At 54.1% G+C, this 21,384-nt stretch overlaps 10 protein-coding genes across 10 annotated transcripts; 7 read left to right on the top strand and 3 right to left on the bottom strand.

Moving 5' to 3' along the window:
• Nucleotides 1-329: 329 nt before the first annotated feature.
• G647_07896 (uncharacterized protein) lies at nt 330-2,125 on the top strand (the record flags this gene model as incomplete). The annotated part of the gene is made up of 3 exons (XM_008732208.1): nt 330-1,451; nt 1,502-1,835; nt 1,890-2,125. 3 exons carry the CDS (start codon nt 330-332, stop codon nt 2,123-2,125), a joined length of 1,692 nt encoding a protein of 563 aa, XP_008730430.1.
• Nucleotides 2,126-2,917: 792 nt separating this feature from the next.
• G647_07895 (uncharacterized protein) lies at nt 2,918-3,623 on the top strand (the record flags this gene model as incomplete). The annotated part of the gene is made up of 2 exons (XM_008732207.1): nt 2,918-3,026; nt 3,175-3,623. 2 exons carry the CDS (start codon nt 2,918-2,920, stop codon nt 3,621-3,623), a joined length of 558 nt encoding a protein of 185 aa, XP_008730429.1.
• Nucleotides 3,624-4,512: 889 nt separating this feature from the next.
• On the bottom strand, nt 4,513-6,757 carry G647_07894 (ATP-citrate synthase subunit 1; the record flags this gene model as incomplete). Its single annotated transcript, XM_008732206.1, has 5 exons — nt 4,513-4,579; nt 4,629-4,669; nt 4,742-5,067; nt 5,118-6,520; nt 6,570-6,757. The coding sequence occupies 5 exons, from the start codon at nt 6,755-6,757 to the stop codon at nt 4,513-4,515; spliced, it is 2,025 nt and encodes a 674-aa protein (XP_008730428.1).
• Nucleotides 6,758-8,357: 1,600 nt separating this feature from the next.
• Nucleotides 8,358-9,862, top strand: G647_07893 (uncharacterized protein; the record flags this gene model as incomplete). Its single annotated transcript, XM_008732205.1, has 2 exons — nt 8,358-8,798; nt 8,849-9,862. 2 exons carry the CDS (start codon nt 8,358-8,360, stop codon nt 9,860-9,862), a joined length of 1,455 nt encoding a protein of 484 aa, XP_008730427.1.
• Nucleotides 9,863-10,453: 591 nt separating this feature from the next.
• On the bottom strand, nt 10,454-11,305 carry G647_07892 (uncharacterized protein; the record flags this gene model as incomplete). Its single annotated transcript, XM_008732204.1, has 2 exons — nt 10,454-10,737; nt 10,879-11,305. The coding sequence occupies 2 exons, from the start codon at nt 11,303-11,305 to the stop codon at nt 10,454-10,456; spliced, it is 711 nt and encodes a 236-aa protein (XP_008730426.1).
• Nucleotides 11,306-12,739: 1,434 nt separating this feature from the next.
• On the top strand, nt 12,740-14,006 carry G647_07891 (uncharacterized protein; the record flags this gene model as incomplete). The annotated part of the gene is made up of 2 exons (XM_008732203.1): nt 12,740-12,916; nt 12,966-14,006. 2 exons carry the CDS (start codon nt 12,740-12,742, stop codon nt 14,004-14,006), a joined length of 1,218 nt encoding a protein of 405 aa, XP_008730425.1.
• Nucleotides 14,007-14,856: 850 nt separating this feature from the next.
• On the top strand, nt 14,857-15,096 carry G647_07890 (uncharacterized protein; the record flags this gene model as incomplete). Its single annotated transcript, XM_008732202.1, has 1 exon — nt 14,857-15,096. One exon carries the CDS (start codon nt 14,857-14,859, stop codon nt 15,094-15,096), a length of 240 nt encoding a protein of 79 aa, XP_008730424.1.
• Nucleotides 15,097-16,117: 1,021 nt separating this feature from the next.
• Nucleotides 16,118-17,698, top strand: G647_07889 (uncharacterized protein; the record flags this gene model as incomplete). The annotated part of the gene is made up of 1 exon (XM_008732201.1): nt 16,118-17,698. One exon carries the CDS (start codon nt 16,118-16,120, stop codon nt 17,696-17,698), a length of 1,581 nt encoding a protein of 526 aa, XP_008730423.1.
• A 260-nt stretch (nt 17,699-17,958) lies between these two features.
• Nucleotides 17,959-18,789, bottom strand: G647_07888 (uncharacterized protein; the record flags this gene model as incomplete). The annotated part of the gene is made up of 1 exon (XM_008732200.1): nt 17,959-18,789. The coding sequence occupies one exon, from the start codon at nt 18,787-18,789 to the stop codon at nt 17,959-17,961; it is 831 nt and encodes a 276-aa protein (XP_008730422.1).
• A 484-nt stretch (nt 18,790-19,273) lies between these two features.
• Nucleotides 19,274-20,827, top strand: G647_07887 (uncharacterized protein; the record flags this gene model as incomplete). Its single annotated transcript, XM_008732199.1, has 1 exon — nt 19,274-20,827. One exon carries the CDS (start codon nt 19,274-19,276, stop codon nt 20,825-20,827), a length of 1,554 nt encoding a protein of 517 aa, XP_008730421.1.
• Between the last annotated feature and the right edge of the window lie 557 nt (nt 20,828-21,384).

The following is a 21,384-nucleotide window of genomic DNA, read 5'->3' as shown; positions in this document are numbered from 1 at the left end:
TTCTTCGTAACCCGAACCCCAAATTGTGGCGAAGCGATGGCGCAGAGTCACGTGGATGTCGTCATAGGTCAAACACTGTGGCGCATACTCATTGCGTCGGACATCATCGGCAGCCTCGGCCGCCTTCCGTATCGGGCTCTTTCTGTCTCCCAACGCGTCTCCAATCATGAACGACTCCATCGTATCGTAGAGTCCGTTGACAGAGGGTACGGACTCCGCAATCGACGCGGTAATCCGCTCTTCGCATTTCGAAAGCATTGAAGTGCATCTTCCCTCTTGTCAAGAGCATCTCCCTGATGACCTGGGTTGTCCTGCTGACCACATAAAACATGGCGACCACGACGACCACGGCGACGTATGACTACAAAGAAGCCTCGGCAATTGCTCGTAAGAGAAGAGCCGCCAGTATTGCTGCTTTCTATCAGACTCCTGGCTGGAAAGAAGAAGAGCTGCCCCAAAACCTGACAGAATTTGCCCTAAAATCCGGTTACTACACTGACGACGAGCTTCAGATAATCCAGGCAGAAGCAGATGTTATCCTTGACAAGATCAAAACAAAGGCATGGTCAGCGCTCGAAGTCACCAAAGCACACTGCAAAGCATCAGCATTGGCTCAGGAACTGACGAATTGCGTGACCGAAGTCCTGTACCCGGAAGCAATCGAGAGAGCAACGTATCTCGATGATTACCTGGCAAGAACCGGACACACGATCGGGCCCTTGCATGGTCTACCAATTTCCCTCAAGGATTGCTTCATAACAGCTCCGCATCCTTCCAGCAATGGAATGGCCGCGTTTGCCAACGAGCCCTTGCACAAGGACTCCCTGCTGGTCACTATGTTGCGCGACCTCGGTGCAGTGTTCTATGTCAAGACAAATGTCCCAGTTGCCATGATGATGGCGGAGACCAACAACAATGTCTGGGGAGAAACTCGAAACCCGCTGCACAAGCACCTCAGTCCTGGTGGTTCAAGTGGAGGAGAAGGCGCCCTGATTGCCTTCAAGGCGTCCCCATTAGGTGTCGGGACTGATATCGGTGGAAGCGTCCGCATCCCCGCTGCATGGTGCAATCTTTATGGCCTGAAACCCAGCTTCGGTCGCTACCCGCATTACGGTGTGAAGCCGGGCATAGCCGGACAGGAGTATATCCTAGCAGTCAGTGGCCCGATGTCGCGGTCTCTGAAGACATTACAGCTATACTCGGAGGCGCTCTTGTCTGAAGCAGTAAGCCCCTGGGAATACGACCACAAGGCCTTGCCCATCCCCTGGAGGAAGAACGTCATCCAACCACCAGGTCGAAAACTCAGGTTCGGATTGATTGGTGTCGAAGATGGACTTGTCCATGTTCATCCACCTGTTGAACGTGCATTGAAGATGACACAGGATGCTCTTGAGAAGCAAGGACATGAGGTTATCCCCTGGTCCACAGAAGACCATGAAGCCATCGTCAAGGTATACCCTGCGTCTTTTCTTTTGATGTGGCCTGTTTCTGACCCACCCAGAATCTGCAAGCCGCATTTTTCGACCTTGGTGGCGCCGCAATCATGGACATTGTGAAGCCATACGGCGAACCGATCTTTCCAAGCATGGAGGGCTACGCCTTGGCCGCCGCTGCTGGTGAAGGGGAGCTCGGACCGACGAAAATGCGAATGATGAACATACGACGGAACGAGTTGCAGAAAGCGTACCTCGACAGATGGAACGCTACTGCTACACACGGAAAACCACGACTGGATGGGTTGATCTGCGCAACATCTCCCTGGGCTGCTCCTCGTCTGGGCGAAACGCAGAGGAGCGGTCTATACGTTGGCTACACTGGCTTCGTCAACTTTCTTGGTATGCATGACGACTTCCTCGCTGTGTCAGGTTTGGTATTAACTGTGCGCGCAGATTTCACCGCTTGTACCTTCCCCGTCACCTTTGCGGATAAAGAGCTTGACAAGGCCCGAGACATGGAGACCTTCAGGCCGTTGAGCGATATCGACGGCAGGATCCAGAAAGATTACGACGCTGAGTTCTACCACGGCGCACCGGTTGCGTTGCAAATCGTGGGAAAACGTCTTGAAGAAGAAAAGGTCCTCGAGATGTGCGGAGTCATTGCCGATGCCCTCAAAGCGGCCTCTTGAGTTCCTACGGGCTTCGTCTAGGTCAAGTCACTCCCAGCAGATGCAGCATGTCATTGGTCGATCCTTGCAAGGAATGCTGATCGTGCCAATCGCAATGCGAACCAAGACTCAGCCTCAGCCTCATCCGCGATGACTCCCATCAAAGAGATGCTTCCTGATTTTACCTCCTTGCCTCAGGGACAGATACATTCGTTCAGACTCTCGAGTTCCCTTTGATATTGAAGTTCAGTTCTGTATATCGTCCTCGAAACGTCAAATTGCCATTCGACAGTCATGCTCCCTGGTAAGGCTGTTGTCTCATCACACTCCAGCAAGGCGTCTACCCCGCCACCACATGCATGATACAGGGCGGCACTAATGCCTTGCGATCACATATGGTCTGGCAAAGGATACGGAGTCTGTTCAAGGACTATGAAAGGGTTGCCTTCTTCTTGTAAGCAACCACCGACCGCCTCCTTTGTTTTTCAAGCGCAGCGTCCCTTCCTCTTCACCTCACTGCTGGTTACCATTCTGACCATGTTCCCAACCTCCCCTTTGCTCGACCGATTTATTATTTCTATCCTGTCCAGCCTGATCTTCACGTCCTGTGCACAAGCCTGCTCGACATTGTCCTTCGCCTCAGTCTACCAGTCGTACCCCGATTGCGCGGCATCGTGCCTCGCCTGCCCAGACACCGACTATGTGAACAACTTTGCCCATAACTGCAACTACACGAATGGAGATTGCTGTCGAAGCAAGTTCCATACCGTGATAGCCGAGTCGTGGGCCTGTGTCCAGCAGAGCTGTGATGGCATGGACCTCGCGCAGGAGGCATTCGACATATTCGCAAAGCACTGTGAGCATGTCGACGCGCCGTTGGCGAGTGTGGACATTCCGCAAGGATACGCGTCGAGGACGGACGGTGAGCCTCTTCTATATCATTTTTCACCTTCGTCGTCGTCGTCCCTGCCACGAAACGCACACCAACCGACCGACCGACCGACTGACTGACCAACCATTCATATTGGATTTGCGTGGAACTGACTATTCGTGCGGCTTCTCCCGACCAGACGGATCGCCCGGGTCCCCTGGCGCGAACCCCGACACCGACGGCACAGCGTCGTCCCCCTCCTCCTCTGGCCCCCTCTCCACCGGTACAATGGTCGGAATTGCGACCGGCTCTGTCGTTGCCGCCGCGGGAATCGTCGGCGCCATCTTCAAATGTCTCTCGTACAGGCATAAGAAAAAGCAAAACACGTCCAGCAACGGCGGCGGCGGGCAAAACCCAGCAACCACAAACAACCAACTGGTCCAATGGCAGCCCGCATGGCAGGGCATGCCACCGGGCGCACTCACAGGCGACGCCGACGCCCGCGCCACGTACAAGAGGAAGGAATTCGCCTTCGCAGGCGTGCGGCGCGTGAAGGAGACGTTCGAGGTCACCAGACAGCCCACACCCCCTGCTGGGGCGGTTCTGGGCAGAGCGAGAGGGAGAGGGAGGATCCTGGGTGAGGTGTGAGTTGAATATACTCCGTAAAATTCTCCGAAAGATCAAAGTAAACAAATAGATGGATGCATGGCTTGGTGGTTTTTGCCGAATGGCGCAAAGGAGGATTGGGTTCTCCCTTCTGACTCGTACGAGTTATGCTGATATGCTGATATGTTGATATGATGATATGATGACCCGGTTTGGAATTGCTGCCAGATCAGGTACAGTAATTGATTAGATTTGATATACTCCGTATATGCCAAGTACTCCGTACTCCGGACGCGTCTGCATATGCAAGTATACGTGTGGTAGGATGGCGGCGAGCACTGACGATAGCAACTGGACTCAGAAATTGCAAAGTTCAGTCGATTTGATGGACGTTTCGAGTCGATTTTTATTCCAGAGTCAGGGCATACAGCCGGCACGTTTGTACTAGAGGGTTTGTGCTGATCTGCTCGACGTTCAGAATTTGGAGCTGAAAAGCCTCGCACACAACTCTCATGCCCGAGCCCTTTCCCGATGCATTGGGGAAGCAAGAGAAGAAATAGTCCATGTCTGCAGGTTAAAGGGTAGAACATCACTTGTGAGGATTTGGGTGGTGCGAGGGACATAATCATGCATACGCCACTGCTCCCATCTACCATACCCGTATTGCTGTACACCAACAGACCTGACCAGTTCCCCTTTTCTAGAGGATCTTTTTGCTCCACCATCATGGTACTTCGTGAGTAGCTCTAAACTCCCAGCCCTGTCTTGAAACCGGAAGGCCTCAAAATGCTGCTTCAAACCAAGTCCAACCAACCATGGCCCCACTGCGGCGAGTACAGGGGCGTCGACAAGCCTGGAGTCATGAACATCTACATTCGTCGTAGCCGTTCCGACGCAGCTTGCAAGATGCAACTTGCACCAAAAAGAACATCTACACAGTGCTGACTTCGACACGTCCCTCGTTACCGGGGGTCTTTCCGAGGGTGGGGAGGAGATATCTGCACTTCAATTAGCTTGTTTCCGACGCAGGCAAAGGCGTCAACTCACGTAATATCGTCCCAAGGATGTCTGTATAGACCAGTGCGAAGCTATAGATATGTTAGCATATGTTCTGAATAGATGACCGAGAGCCGGGCTGGCCAAAAGGTGCAAAGACTTACTCTCTTCTGATCCAAAAAGTGGGCAATCAGACCGATGGAACGACCCAAGACGAAGAGACCATTGAGAATGCCAATGGAGAGATACTGCTCAGCCTCTTCAGCAGAGAATGAACCACCCTCACGGAGCAAGTCAACAAAGCAGACGGCAATGCATCCATCGACGTTCAAGATCAGGTTATCCTTCTTGGACGTGGTGACAGTCTCGACGGCAATGGCATAGTCAAGGAGCTTGTGAGACGGGAAATGCTTGAGGACAAAGTCCTTGACAAGCTCGACACGCAAGTCAGGGTTGTTGCGGGACTTGATTCGGTGACCGATACCAGGGACTTGACCAGAGTTAGTGGGGAGCTTTCAAGGATTGCGGATCTTGGCTTACTGAGCTTGTTCTCCTTTCTCATGGTGTCGACGAATTCTCTGGGAGACCAGCCCTTGTCCATGGCCTTAGTGAATTCCTCGGCGGCACCGTCAAGAGCGCCACCGAATCGGGAGCCGATGGTCAACAGACCAGCGACGAGCGAGGAGATCAAATCTTTACCGGCACGCGCGGTAATAATGGTGTTCATTGCCCCAGACACGGCCGGACCGTGATCGGCAGTCAACATGAGGACCATCTCCAAGAATTTGCTGGCATAGGGCGGGAGTCTGCGACGGAACCACAGGAGTGACATGACACCACCGATACCGATCTCTTCCTTGAAGACATCTGAGATGGGCATACCTGCGTAGAGCAACTCCTGACCTCTGTCGTCTGAAATGGTGGAGATGAAGGATGCGGGCTTTCGGATAAGGCCTAGTTCTTGCGCCCAGGCGTAGTCCATCGGGATCTTGGGCACTGCCGGCTCGGGAGCAGGTGTGATGGTGCCTTGCTTGACCAGCTTTTGGTAGAGCTCGCTAAGGACCTTGGGCATGTCCTCGAAGGTGTCTGGGACATAGAAACCTGCTTCTCTCATCTTCTGGTTCTTGACGAGCGCAGTTTCGAGCTGAGAGTTGGCAGAGGCACCGGCATGTCCGAACTGGACTTCAGTCTTGAACATGCTGGCGCAAGTACCAATAGCCCAGGCGACGATTGGCTTCGTGATCTCGCCATTCTTCACGGCTTCGATGACTCGATATTCCTCGACACCACCAACCTCGCCAAGCAGGAGGAGAATCTTGCACTCAGGCTCTTGTTGATATCGGATCAGGTGGTCGATGAACGACGTTCCGGGGTATCTGTCACCACCGATGGCAATGCCCTCGTAGACACCATCGGTGTTCTGGGAAATAATGTTGTTCAGCTCGTTGGACATACCACCCGACTTGGAGACATAGCCGACTGAACCCTTGCGGTAAAGCTTGGAGGCGACAATGTTGTCCATCATACCACCAGTGTTACCAATTTTGTAAGCACCAGGCTTGATACCGCCAACGGTAGCAGGTCCAATAATTGTGATGCCCTTCTCCTTTGACTTGACCATGATCTCACGGGCACGTCGCTCCGGGACACCCTCCGCAATGATTGCGATCGAGCGGATTTGGGGGATTTCCATCAATTCCATTGTTGAGCTGTAGACGGATCGCGAAGAGGCGAAGTTAACAATGGTGTCAACGTCAGGATGCTTCTCGAAGGCCTTCTCCACCGACTGGTAGACGGGTAGCAGAGTCTCGCTGGTACCCCAGTACATCTTGCTCACGAACTGGCCGCCGAAGGTATAGATGATACCGGCCACAGAGGGTGTCGTTCTTTTGCAGATGAAGTCGAAGTCAAGCATACCCTGGACAGCCTTGGGTTGCATGCCACTGATACCTGTTAGAACGTGTCCTTGTTCGATAGTCTTGTCTGGCTTACTAGACGAAACATCTTGTCTTGTTGTGGAAGAGAGCGTTTTGTGAAGGGCTCAGCGCCCGTGAAGGAGGCGCAAATCTGCGAATGTTGTCGTTGGCTGAGAAGGGAGTTTCGTGATCATCTGGAAGGTCGCCATTTGCAACTTGGATTTTGGGCACGCCGTTGGCAGCGCCACTGGTAGCGGTAGGCATGGCGGGGTGAGGTTTGTCAGGGGAGTTTTCGCGGACTGGCAGACCCATGATGTTAGTCGGAGGAGACGCAGACAAGACAATGCGAAATGTGACGATGGACAACAGAAGAGAGTAGAGTCTAGTCTTCTTGCTGTCCTCGAGTACAATAACGCAGGGCGGTCCTGGGAAAAGTAGGGGAGGGTATGCCGGTGAATGAATGGGGAACGTCAACAGGACTCACACTGGACTGATTAGGATGTTGGGTGATGTATTTGTCCGTCAAAGGAGAGGCTGGAAATTAGACAGCGGTTGAAACTCAGCAGGGAGAGAATCACAATCGCCGACGTGAGGGAGGAAAAGGTGAGCTTGGTGAATTCAAGCCGACGCTGCTGAGGGATGAGTTGGGTGTTCACTTTCTCGGACCAGAATGTGGAGTGCGAAGATGATGCTGAGGGACCACAGGCTCGCGCTGACTGGATTGGGGATCGTCTGTTGAGGCAGGTCCGGCTAGCTTAGCTGCACCGAAGCTCCTGCGCGGCGCCCGAAAATAGGAATGGTGGCCCCCAATATTCAACGAGTCCAGCTTCACCCGCTGTCACTGAGGCTCGCTTTCCGGCGGTGAGATTTTTTGGTGGGCTCCCTCTGTGCTTGTGCCATGAATGGCCACATAAGCCTTTTCAGCTACACTCGCTATGCCGCACTATCTGCCGCCACTATCCCCTTTGTGCAGGCTATGTCGCAGAAAGGCTGAGACCCCTATCGCATATCCGCCGAGTAACATGCTGGATGGCAGCGAAAGCGGGCCTGAAGACAATCGTTCCTCTATCGATTGGAGCAAACTCGATCTTCTCGCGTGCTCTCGCCATTCGGAGTCCGGCCCCCCGTAACAAGTGCCTGTCGTATCTCGTAAGGCGAGGTGACAGATGTGCTTGTTGCCCACAAGGGAACCACGGCAACTATCAATTCTACCCGATATATTCGCCGACTACGCAAGGAGATTGTTCATCGGTGCTCGAGAACAAACTAAAAGGGTATGACGCTCGGCGTTTGTGCGACCTCGGCGCAGCGCTCGAAAAACATTGAACCAGCAGACAATGTGTTGGAGGTCAATCGGCTCGAAGAAAAAAATGTGTCCACGTCACAGGGTACAATTGGCGGTGACCGAGGGTTGGGATTGTCGGTCAAACACTATGGAGTGCAGGCGATGGTCATGGGCGCGGGCGGTTTGTCCCTGGCGTTGGCGCGGGTCAGTAGCACAGCTGTACGAGTAGCTCCACGCCTAATCTGCGTGCTGAGTGCCCCTCGATAAGTTTAGCCCGCCTAGCGGGACGACCCCTGCTCCCAACGAAGGCCTGAGATCCACCAAAAAGTGCGAGACAGTTTTGTATCCTCCGGAGGCCAACAGAGTGTGTGAGCATTGATTTGGAGGCCCCGGCTGTTCACACTGTCGAACTCACTCACCTACAGTTGCTCATTTGCACTCTCGCCTTCGGCAACCTAGACGTGGTCGTTGCTACTTCTCTTCCACTTTAGATCCTGTTCTATCTCAAAAGTCGAGCCAGACTCTCTTCCTCCATTCCTTTCCCCTGATTATTTACCCCACACCTCACCGCCGCCAACAATGTCAGCAAAGTCGATTCTCGAAGCCGACGGCAAGGCCATTCTCAACTACCACCTTACCCGCGCTCCTGTCATCAAACCTACTCCTCTGAAGGCAGCCGCCGTGCACAACCCTCCTCCAAAACTGGCCTCGATCTTCTTTCCCGAGGACGAGTCACCGAAGACCGTGTTGGACCAAGCTGAGGCTACATACCCATGGCTCCTCCAACCGGGCTCAAAATTTGTTGCAAAGCCCGATCAGCTGATCAAGAGAAGAGGGAAAAGCGGTCTTCTGGCCTTGAACAAGACTTGGAAAGACGCAAGAGCGTGGATTGAGGAGAGAGCCCGCAAGGAGCAAAAGGTCGAGCACGTTACGGGCGTTCTCTGCCAGTTTCTCGTGGAACCCTTTGTGCCTCACCCCCAAGATACTGAATATTACATCAACATCAACTCCGTCCGAGATGTAAGTCGGTGCACCCGGCAGTCGCTTCTCGCAGACTAACTGATTGGCAGGGCGACTGGATTCTTTTCACACACGAGGGTGGTGTCGACGTTGGCGACGTGGACGCAAAGGCCAAGAAGATCCTGATCCCAGTCGACCTGAAGAAGTTCCCCTCAAATCAAGAGCTGGCCGAGACTCTCTTGCCTGACGTGCCCAAGGGCGTCCACAATGTTTTGATCGACTTCATTGTCCGACTCTACTCCGTCTACGTTGACTGCCAATTCACCTACCTCGAGATCAACCCGTTGGTTGTTATTCCGAACGCTGCTGCCACCTCCGCTGAGGTGCACTTCCTCGATCTTGCCGCTAAGCTTGATCAGACCGCCGACTTCGAGTGTGGTGTGAAATGGGCCATTGCCCGAAGCCCCGCTGCTCTTGGTCTACCCGGGGTCAAGTCCGACGGAAAAGTCACCATCGACGTTGGCCCACCCATGGACTTCCCTGCGCCGTTCGGTCGTGAGCTTAGCAAGGAAGAGAAGTACATCGCGGACATGGATGCGAAGACCGGCGCTTCACTCAAACTGACCGTCCTGAATGCCAAGGGCCGCATCTGGACTTTGGTCGCTGGTGGTGGTGCCTCTGTCGTGTATGCCGACGCCATTGCCTCCGCCGGTTTTGTCAGCGAGTTGGCCAACTACGGTGAATACTCCGGCGCTCCGACCGAGACTCAGACGTACAACTACGCTAGAACGGTTCTCGACCTCATGCTCCGGGCACCAATGCACCCTGACGGCAAGGTCCTTTTCATTGGTGGTGGCATTGCCAACTTCACCAACGTTGCTTCTACCTTCAAGGGTGTCATCCGGGCCCTGAGAGAAGTCGCACCAGTCCTGAACGAGCACAAGACCCAGATCTGGGTCCGTCGTGCTGGTCCCAACTACCAGGAAGGTCTCAAGAACATCAAAGGTGTGGGAGAAGAGCTTGGTCTTGATATCCATGTGTACGGCCCTGAGATGCATGTCTCAGGTATTGTGCCGTTGGCCCTTCTCGGCAAGAAGTCTACTATTCCTGAGTTTGGCGCATAGACAATCAAGGACGGCAACTCAGCTTTGCTCCGTGTATTGACTTTGATCTAGAGCACACCAAAAAATTTCAGGCATGAAGTTTTGATGACGGGTTGGCTGGCATCAGCGGGTGGGCAACGGGTAACGAGAGGTGCTGGCTTGGGTGTTTCTCTTACCGGAGTTGAACTTTGGAAGCTCGCCTGGCAGTAGAAGCGTTATGTATGTATCGGTTGTGGTGTATGACAATCGGCGACGGGTCAGTCCGCATAGAAAACAAAATACCACTAGCACTCGAACACAAGTACCAGAGGCAGAAGATGAGGGTTATGACTCCTGTCGCATGAAAACTGGATCCACTTGGTGTCGGTCACCTTCTATCATCTGACGAGGTGGGTAGAGGGTAGCCCCCTCGCCATACCCGCAACAACCCATTGTTTCGGTGAAACGGTTGATTGTTGCTCTCCGTAATCAGGAAACCTGTTATTTTGACCGCCTTAGACTGAGAGAACCTCCCATCTCCTTCGTGCCACATCATAAAAACGCCCAGCCATATCAAAAGCCCTTTCCGGTCTCTGCCCGCCTCGTACGGAACCACACTCTCATGCCAACGAGTTACTCGACAAGCACAACCCGTCCACCTCCAAGTTCATCGATATACGCCATTTTGCCACAGCCCTGACTCCGACCCTTGCGTCCGTAATGCATCTCCTCTTTCGCATCACCGCCTTCTTCTTCTCTGAGCAGCACGGCGAGGACTTCAATGGGCGGTTGCAGGCCCAGAGTATTGGCTCGCCGCCAGCGGGTCAGACGGGGGACACCGATACAAGGGCCGTACTGGGATGAGAGGTCGAAGTGTCGGAGGATCTTTTCGTGGAGGGGGAGGGTCTCTTGGTGTACTGCAGAGGCATGTTAGTACCAAGGTAAAGTAGTACACGGCGCCTTTGGGTTCCGAAGGTGATGCAGACCCCCAAGACCCCCTACAAGACACGGGAAGGGACAGACGAGGAAGAGAGAATGGGGTGGGAATGTGACCATACCTCTGGGAGCAAGCCTCGAGTCTTCTTCCTTCTGCCAGTACTTCTTGAGTTGCGCATCTGTGATCTTCTCCGCGGCTCTCTCTCTCTCGTCCTTGCCCTTGACGGCTTTGATTCTCCGTCTCGCTACGGCTTTGGATGGTTCTGGTTCTTTCTCGACGATCTGCTCGGTCTCCGGTTGTTCGTTATTCTCGATCTTCTGCTGCGCTGGTCCCGGTTCTGGTTCGTCTTTGACTGTCACATCCACGACTTCCGGCTCTGGTTGTTCCTGCTGTAGAGTGTCTTCGATCTGAGAGATTTTCTTGGCGCTGGCGACTTCTTCATCCCTCTGTGCGTGTGCGCTCGTCTTCGTTACCCGATTGTTGAACGAGAGTCTGGACTGGCCGCCCGAACTGGCTCTGGCAGTGGCGGATTTGCGCCCCCGAGGCATGTTTGGCTGATTGATTGCGTTACGGACTGATGAACAGAGTAGAGCAATAATCTAGATATGCCGCGTAGTGGTAAATGTGACTTTGGCGCAAATATAGTATGTGAATTGGGGTCGAGGTCCGCGAACTTCGAGGTGAAAGGGAGATGAATCGCGGGTGAATGACGTTCATGAGGAGCGCTGCCTCAGCAACCAGCCTGGAGTCCACTTTCGGGTAGAATTTAATGCCGCTGTGGGACAATGTGGCTTCATTGAATTTTAATTGGCTTTTGAGCGCGCGCCATCCTCAATCCTGGAAAAGCGGCGCTGTCCTTTCGTGTTCCTGGCTTAATTGGATGCAGAGGTGTTGAGTGGTACTTCGTGACTTCGCACTTGTACTGTCCTTGCTGGAAGCAGAGAAGTCTCTTACAATCAACAATGTCTGGCCTGATTGTTTAGCATATCATTCCTGAGGCTTCCCTCGGCTTACTGCAACGCGGCATTGAACACCTCGTTCGGACCCTTACCTGAACCAGTAGACATCCAATTGGACCTGAGGGCTCCTCTGCTCCGCGAAGGCGGCATGTTTTCCGAGGAAGTAGAAATCGGATTCCAGAAGACTGAGAGGAAATCTGAGTGCTCAAACTTAACACATGCCCGCGCGCAGTGCCACAATGAGGAGCAGCTAATCCCTGCCGCCTCCGGTGGCTATGCCATCATGCCCTTCTTGCTTGGTGATTGTCCACAGCAGAAGGCTTCTACTACGTGAGGAAACGTGGAATCGCCAGCGATTTAGACCATGTTCAGCAACCACAAGTCCCGTCGGGTCTTCGACCACAGCTCCAGCGTGACCGGCAGCCTGAGAAGATGTCGACCTGAGGCGGATGTACTCGAAACCCGTTGAACAACCAACTTGAGAACGCCATAACTAGCTCCAACTGATGACCACTACTCACACGCTTCTAAATGTCTGAACAGGCCTGGCGACTGCTTGAGACTTCTTGTTCTCCTCGTATGCATTTTCGACGAATTTATCGTGAAGCATGTTTCATCCCTAACGAAAGATTAGGGATGAACACAGGCATCAACGACGTGCTGGACCTAATGAAACATAGCTGGATCTTTTGTACCTCGTAATGATAACAATGCCAGACGGTAGATCAGGCGCATGGGACCCCTTTTCGGTAGCCAACGCTTCCACACAAATTGGCGAAGACTCGAGAACGAGAAGTTGATCCTGCAATTTTCTCTAGTTGATAGAATCTAGACTGTCTCGATTCTCAACTGTTCAGGGTGCCGATTTTGGTGTGAAAGTCAATGATTTCTGGGTGACGTTCTTGGTCAGGCATCAGAGCCCTCTGATAGGCGGAATCAGCGGAGTTTCAACAGGCAGGTTTCTGTGGCACCTCGCACTCCGAGTTCAACCTCCATGCTGCACGGTTCAAGTCGTATCTAACCATGCCCATTCCCCTGCTGGCGGAGGGTTTCGGCAGGGGCTTCTCTGGTATCCCTTATGCCTGGGCTGCCGTCCAAGGTGCGGTCGTCATTGGCGTCATCGCTCTTCTGAAATTGTACTTTGGCGGAGCGACATGTCGCTCCGAACGAGTAATGCACGGGAAGGTGGTCCTGGTTACGGTGAGAAGATCCTTCCAAAACAGATTCGATCCCTAACCGGCGTTCATAGGGGGGAACTTCGGGCATCGGCGCAGCCGTGGTACAAGAACTCGCCACACGAGGAGCGCAAATTATTCTCCTGACCCATCATGCTCCCTCTGATCCGTTTCTGGTCGACTATATCGAGGACGTGCGGACGATCACGAATAACGAGCTTGTCTATGCCGAGCAGGTAGACCTTTCTTCCCTCCACTCAATCCGTCTTTTCGCGACCAAATGGGTGGACAATGCGCCTCCGAGAAGATTGGACATGATTATTCTGTGCGCAAATATCATGACTCCCTACTTTGGTACGGGTCAGACAACAATGGACGGACTGGAGGCGGAGTGGATGATCAATTATCTCAGCACTTTCCACCTGTTGAGCATTCTGTCACCAGCCATCAGAGCACAACCTCCCGATCGAGATGTGAGGATTCTTTTCAGCACCTGTAGCAGCTATATTGGTGGGAAGTTGGATTACAAGACTACCGAAGTGGCCACCAAATCAGGAACTTCTTCATACGCAAGGAGTAAGCTGGCAGTCATGGCTTTCGCAAACGCTTTCCAGAAGCACCTAGACGCATACAAGAGACCGGACAATCAACCCAACAATGCGCGAGTGCTGATTATTGACCCTGGCTATTCTCGGACTCCAGGAACCAGGAGATGGCTTTCTGGCGGTGCAATTTGGGGATTGCTCGTGTATTTGCTCAGTTGGCCTTTGTGGTGGCTCATCCTCAAGTCACCGTCACAGGGTGCTCAGAGTTACCTGCTGGCCGCTATGGATGCAGAATATGGTCGGGTTCCTGGCGGCCGGTTGATCAAAGAATGCAGAGAATACCAGCCTCTGCGGTCAGACGTCGAAAGTGAGGAGGTCGCCAAACAGCTGTGGGAATTCAGTGAAAAGCAGATTGAACAGCTGGAGAAGCAAGGCGCCGTCAAGAGAGCTCTCGCAAAGAAAGAAGCAGAGGAGGGAAAGACTGCTAGTGAGTCTGCCACTAACAGTACGACTACTGGAGGGAAGAAAGACCCTACCCCGGGATCGCGAAGAAGTCGAAAAACGAAATGAAAATGGCTCGCACGGCGTATTCGTATACCTCTACACGTGGAAGTTTAAACCCAGCAATCAGGAGTTCCGGAGACTTGGATGCCTGAATTGGCAAGCCACAGCCAAGCCTTGTCACGTCGCTGGGCAAGACAATATGAATACACTGGGTGCGCGATAGTTTTGCAAGCTTGGGTGGAGGCCTGCTTAGGACCGTCTTGCCCTTCGTCGCTGGGCCTTGGTTCGTCTCTTTCCATGACAACGGCAAATATCCGTACCTCAAGGAACAGCCTTGGCCACCTGAAGCGCCTCTGGGCCAGCAACACCTTTCCAAACTCTTTCCCAGTACCTATTACAAAGCAACTTTGTTGCCTGACGGGTGCCTTCGTGAGTTGCTTCGCAGCCGCCCAAGACGTTGAGATATAAGACTACTGGGGTGTTTCCACATCTGAACCATGGATCATCAATCCACTGCAATCCCTCTTCCCGTCTCTCCAAGCACATTTTCCCGCTTTGCACGACTCCCACTCGAACACGATGACTACCCGTCCCGAATCCATTTCTGGTGGATGCCTTTGCGGCTCGATTCGATACAAAATCGCGTTTCCTGAAGACGCTGCATGGCCAGCTCAAGTAAGGTGTCATTCCTCGCCCGGATAGCCCAATCTGATGTTGTCAGGCTGCAACGTGCCAATGCTCCATTTGCCGCAAATGGTCGGGATCATTGATCTCGCATGAGATATTGATACATCCGTCCCAGTTAATCGGCGACATTTCGAAATCACCAACATACCGGGAATATCAGTCGACCCAGTCCGCAATCCGATCTTTCTGTTCTCAGTGTGGAAGCGGCCTCACGTGGCGGATCATTGGCATGGACGATATGTTGGTGCTCTTCACAGGGACCATTGACGAGGAATATCTGCTCGGCACCAAAGTCGAAGGGAGCGAGCAGCAGACCGAGTTAGGTGTGAAGTTCACTCGTGAAGGAGGATTCTACAAAGAATTGACTACGCCTACCATGGGTCATCTGTTCTGGAACAACGTGATTCCCGGGATCACTGATCACGACACTGGAGGAACGAAGTTTTTGCAATCATTTCCGCAGGAGTAACGGCTCGAGTGATGGAGCGAATGTGCCGGCGGAAAGCTGGTACACAATACGGAATCTCCGCGCATACAGCTCGTCCCCACATCTTGGTCGCCCAGGTACAGAAGACGTTCTGGAGGAGTTGCACGATTTGGAGCATCTGAGATTATCCAGCAGTCCTGAGCCGGTGGAAGACGTCGAGTTGTGAGCGTAGCCAACCTGGCCTTGACAGTCCCAGGATCAGCTGCACCACGCGCGTTATTGCCATGATATTTCGAGTGATTTCTATCACATCTGCCCCAAGATACTATGTCCTCACTACGCATGGGCTACATCCTCCGGAGCACTGGCTACTCGCGATATTGGCCAATGCTATCTGACACCAGTGCACCCTAACACTTCTTCAGGCGCAGTCTCCCCTTTATCATTTCTATTTTTGAGTGAAAATTTCGCAATGCCATACAGATCATTCCCAAAGTAAGAGCCTGCTTCCACCGGCGCGCGGAAGAATATGAGGCCGAGATACTAAGTGCTTGAATCTTCTTGTTAATTGGCTTTCCACCTCAGAGTCTTTCTTTTGACGCTTCGCCGTATCTTTATGGGCAGCGCATCTGTGGCGCCTGGCAGCGAGTCCGCTGTACTCCGTACCGTCGATGATACTCGGCTGATACATCCTCCACCGGAATGGCCCCACGAGCCGTTCAAGTTTTCAGTCTCACCAGCTCATGTTCGATGGGCCAATGAATCTGTGTGGGATTCCATGCCTAACTCTCGCCATAATGTTCGGCTCTGCTCTCTGCGGTGGTGATTCCGCTCTCTGCACAAACACGGAATCTGGGTCAATCGTGGTTGGCTGTGGCCACGTCTCCTCCACATCCTCATCATGCTCCCCTCACATTGCAATTCCGGGGGGTGCGACGATACCGTCGCGCACTGATATAGTCCTCGAATACTGTTGAGCGAAGCAGATTCTTCCTCCCAAGATTTGTGTAAAAAGTGACTCTTTTTGATTGCCGTCCAGACGTCCGTCCGCGCTTCCTCCACGATGATTGACAAGACCGTCGATTTTGTACTGGGGCATGCCCATGAGTCGCCAGTAACATTCCTGGCATACGTCGCGGCAGCATCGGCCCTACTCTACCTCCTGATCGGCGAAGTCCAAAGGCACCAAGTACGCATTCCGGGCTTCGATGGACCCTCGGGCCTCCCCATGATTGGGAACATCCACCAAATCAGAGTCAACGCGGCCGAGCAGTACCGTCTATGGGCCCAGAAATATGGCTCCGTCTACCAGATCATGCTGGGCAATGTGCCCGTCATCGTGGTGAATTCGTCGAAAGCGGCGCGAGAGATCTTCGGCGCAAATTCACAGGCCCTCTCGTCGAGACCGGAGTTTTACACGTTTCACAAAGTGGTCAGCTCGACCAGCGGGACGACGATCGGCACGTCGCCTTTCTCGGAGAGTCTGAAGCGGCGGAGAAAGGGCGCGGCGAGCGCACTGAACAAACCCAGCGTGGCGACCTACGTGCCGCACATCGACGTCGAGACACGGGACTTTCTGAATGAATTTCTCCTCTACGGCGACGGCGGCCGCAAACCCGTGGACCCGATGCCCATGATCCAGCGGCTCTCCCTGTCGCTGGCATTGACGTTGAACTGGGGAACCCGAATGGCGTCTCAAAACGACGAGTTGTTCGGCGAGATCACGCACGTCGAGGAGGAGGTATCCAAGTTCCGCTCCACGACCGGCAATCTGCAAGACTACATTCCGCTTCTGCGCCTGAATCCCTTCAATTTCGGAAAAGCGCGGGCGCGAGAAATGCGGCAGCGCCGCGACGTCTACCTGAAGAAACTGAACGACGACCTGGACGATCGGATGGCGAAAGGAACACACCAACCGTGCATCCAGGCCAACGTCATCCTGGACCGGGAAGCCAAACTCAACAAGGAGGAACTGATTTCCATCTCCCTCACCATGCTCTCGGGCGGTCTCGACACGCTGACGACCCTGGTCGCCTGGTCCATGGCTCTCCTGGCCCAGCGACCGGACATCCAGAAGAAAGCCCACGACGAGATCCGCAAGGTTTATCCGCCGGAGCAGGTCCTCTGCGATGCGAACGACGACCAATCCATCTCTTACATCGTGGCGCTCGTCAAAGAACTCCTCCGGTATTACACGGTGCTGCGCCTGTCCTTGCCTCGAGCCACGGTCAAGGACATCACATATAACGGCCGCGTCATCCCTGCGAAATCCGTCATTTTCCTCAACGCCTGGGCATGTAACATGGACCCGGAGGTGTGGACGGACCCATTCACCTTCCGCCCGGAGCGTTGGCTTGAACATCCCGATGCGCCGCTTTTCACATACGGTCTCGGCTACAGGATGTGCGCGGGCTCTCTGCTGGCCAACCGAGAGATGTACACCATCTACTGTCGATTGCTTAGCGCCTTTGAGCTGATGGATGTGCGAGCGGAAGGGGGCAAAGAGATGGAAACACATCCTGTAAAGGGTGTGGAGGATCAGACACAGCTGGTCAGTGTTCCGAGGCGGTACAGGCTTAGAGTCGTGCCCAGAGACGAGGCTGGCCTGAGAAAGGCACTGGCTGATTATGATGAGAAGCATTGATCCGCGGTCATTACTGGCATTCATCCTGGGAGCCGGCGTCAGGTGCATCATTACCCTCTATAGGTCCTGGTCGATATGCATAGTCAGTCTATTTGAGCTTCGTACTCCTTCCGCGTTTTGTATCCGATCTAGCCGTCCCACACTGCCTCTCAATATATGTCTCTTGACGTTCGCCGCCCCCGGTCTATCGTTCTGAGGTGAGCCAAGACCCTGCATTGCAAGATATTCCGCAAATAGGTAACCTCGACATGTCGGCCGGCTCATTTCATGGTCGGCTTCACGTGGCCGTTCGCCTCCATTGAATTCGTTCTATGCCTCTTCAGGCCTTCCTCTGCCAGCTTCCTCACCGTGTTTCTTCCCTCGTAGATGTCCTGTGTCTCTTCAAGGATATCATGCCAGCTGTTGAAAAGTGTAAAGGGAATGCCCTCTCTCTCGCAATAGACCACCAGATCCTTCCCTTCCCTCGCGAACAGCAGATCCGTCTCTCGAGCTGCACTCAAATCAGACACACCATCGCCGGCATACAACAACGTCGGTCTCTGGTCGTGCGGCATCTTCGCGATCGCCTCCGCATAGGGTCGAATCGTCAGGGACTTGTCGTGACCAAAGCCAGATTCGTCGTGGAACAAGATCGTCCACCCGTCAGGTTTGTCCAGCGAGTTGCCAGGCGGTCGGATCTGCGTCTCGTTGGCCACAATTTCGATGTCCTTCATCAGATCCTCGCCGAGCAAGTGGTTCAACAGGGTCTCCAACACGGGCACCATCCCACTGCTCAGCACAATGACAGGCACTTTCTTCTCCCTGGCCCAGACCATAAAATCCTTGAACCCCGGATCAAGGGTGATATTCTCCTTCAGAATCTCCAGGACTTCGGGGAAGGGCATGTTCCAGGAGTCGAGCATCTGTTGGAAGGTGTTGCGGAAGGTGTCTGTTTCATCGATCACGGCGTGGAAGAGCTTCCGCCGTTGTTCGAGGCCCATGCCATAGTTGTCGGTGATGAAGTCGTTGGTGTCCTGGAGGGTGATAGTGCCGTCGAAATCGGTGAAGAAGATCACCTTCGGATTTGCTTCGAGGGTCTGCGGGAACGGCATGTCGACGATGGTCCTGTGTTCTCCTTCGACAGCAAGTTTGAGATATGGGGAAGAGAATGACGAGCTGGTGAAGAAAAAGGGTCGAGCTTTCTCGGAGCAAGAATGATCAATCGCCGATATCAAATTTCGTTCACAATGAAATCAGCCAGCGCATACACGTGGGGAGAAATCCACCAGGGCCAACGGTTGCCCCCTCCTCGTCCTCGTCTCGAGGCCTTTCAACATTTTCCTGGGCCTGGCGGGAACATGCCCGATGCGGTATCCCGTGCGCGCCGTCGAGTCCGATTTCCGCCATCGCCAATGACGTCGACGGTTGAGCAGTTTTGAGTGGGTTTCTCGTTCGGCTTACCTTCCCCAAGCTGTTTGGAGGGAGCCGATCATTTGGAGCTCGCTTTGGAGCAGTTCAATGCCCAATGCGACGGTTGCTCTGCCGTCGTAGAAGCCGAGCTCTGACTGTCGCCAGTGAACTCGACGGCCAGTCGACATGCACCAAGCTCCTCTGCGACTGTCCCAGACGCTATGGTCGGCCTTCCGAGCAGCGAAACCCGTTCATAAGCCACTGCGACAACCTCGACAATATTCCCTGTTGGCACGGCCATCCCGGCAGGCATGGACCTGCCAAAGGCCGAGCATAGCTGTTCAAGCTCGGTTCTATAGCGACAAGAAGTCCAAAGTGGACCGCGACGTGGAGGATGCAAAGAACCGGATAGAGGACAGTCTCGACTCGAGGGCAGATGCCGCCGCCCGAACCGAGCAGACGCTGAAGAACCCCTCGGACGAGACGATCGTCCACACCATTCCCGAGGCGTCTTCAATAGTGCACACCTCGAGACATGAAGAGCCGAAACCACCAAAACCAGAGTCACATTCCCAGCGAGAAGCTCGGCCCGCGGATGAGCCTCTCCCCGACTCGATCGCAGCCCGGTATGCCAACCTCCAGAAACGGTTCGGGCACTTCATGGACAACTTCCAAACGCACATCTTCACCGCCTCGCGCCGGCTGAACGATCTGACTGGCTATTCCGGGATCGAGGCCCTCAAAAACGACATTGAACACCAAGAATCCGTCGTCCAGCAGTGCAGACAAGAGGTCAAGGCGTCGAGGGAGAAATACTCGGAAGCCATTGCTCAGCGGTCAAGCACACAAAGAGAAGTCAACGATCTGCTGCACAGGAAACATACCTGGACATCTGGCGATCTGGAGCGCTTCACCAGTCTATACAGGAGCGACCATGCAAACGAGCAGGCCGAGGCCGCGGCGCAGAAGAACGTGAGCGACGCGGAACAACGGTACGAGGAAGCCAGCACGAAGCTCGCGAAAGCGATATTGGCGCGGTACCACGAGGAGCAGATCTGGAGCGACAAGATAAGACAGATGTCCACGTGGGGAACGTGGGGACTGATGGGGATCAACGTGCTGTTGTTTGTGATTTTCCAGGTCGTGCTGGAACCGTGGCGCAGGAGACGCTTGGTCAAGGGCTTCGAGGAGAAGGTCGAGCTTGCAATCAAGGAGTCGGAGGAGGCAAGAGCGGCGACGGCCGTGCAGCCGATCCAAAGCGCCGCGCTGCCTCCCGACGACGACGACGACGTGCCCGTGCCAGTGGGGGCCAAAGTCGACGCCGTCGCGGATAACATCGCGGGACAGATCGTCGACGCCATCACCGGAACGGCGTCGGAAGACGCTCCCACTGCAGCCGCGATACCCACAGAGCCGGAGCCGACGCCCCTACCGTCCCAAACAAGCATCGAAGCCGCGGCCGAGTCTCTCACCGCAGAAGAACTCGCGGCAGAAGAGGACCTCCCCCCGGCTGCCCAACCTACCTTCCCTGCTTCCGGGCCGGACGAGAATGGTTCATCACTGCGCTGGACGTCCGCGAACTCCGCACTGGCCAAATACGAAGACTCCCTGAGATCACTGTTCAGCGAGGACCGCAAGATCCTGGTCTCCCAATGGGACCTGACCAAAGTGGCCATGGAGGGCGTGGCCGGCGGCGTGGCGGTCATGGGGTTGCTCTTCGTGCTGCTACGGCCACGGTAGACGTGGTCTTCCGAGCTTGTGTTCTTCGTGCTGCTATGGCCACGGTAGCCTAGCCGTGGTCTTTCCGACGGAAAGCTTTTGTGTGTTCTTCCGTCCTCAGTGTGGCAGTGGCAGTGGCAGTGGCACCGGACGAGGGGCTCAGCTGTTTGCTAACAAGCGAACCCCCTCCAGAGATGGACTCGAGTGCCGTCGCGGCGGCACCTTTGTGTATATACAGTAGCATGTCTGTCTGAGCCAATAGATAGCATAGCGCGCGTGGCACTGGGTATTAGTAGACATGACCGGAATGTACGATATGCGTCGCCCTGTAGCAGGGGCCAATGTGTCAGAATATCTAATCCGAGAACATCGACGCGAAACTGTGAAGCAAGTAGGAAAGCAAGGCAAGCGAGCAAGATGGCCATATAACTGCACGAGGCGATCTGCTGAGGTTTGTGGCTTTGGCTTTTGTTTATCGCAATGTCCTTCTTGCGCACCGCAACACGCGGCACCAATTGCTATCAATGGAATGTCGAACGGTCTTCGCCACCACACCATCACGTCCCCCCAGCATCATG

This window comes from Cladophialophora carrionii, assembly GCF_000365165.1.
Source record: "Cladophialophora carrionii CBS 160.54 unplaced genomic scaffold supercont1.6, whole genome shotgun sequence".
NCBI classification, from domain to species: Eukaryota; Fungi; Ascomycota; class Eurotiomycetes; order Chaetothyriales; family Herpotrichiellaceae; genus Cladophialophora; species Cladophialophora carrionii.
The sequence above is the reverse complement of the archived record's forward strand: the minus strand, read 5'-3'. Positions and strand labels throughout refer to the sequence as shown.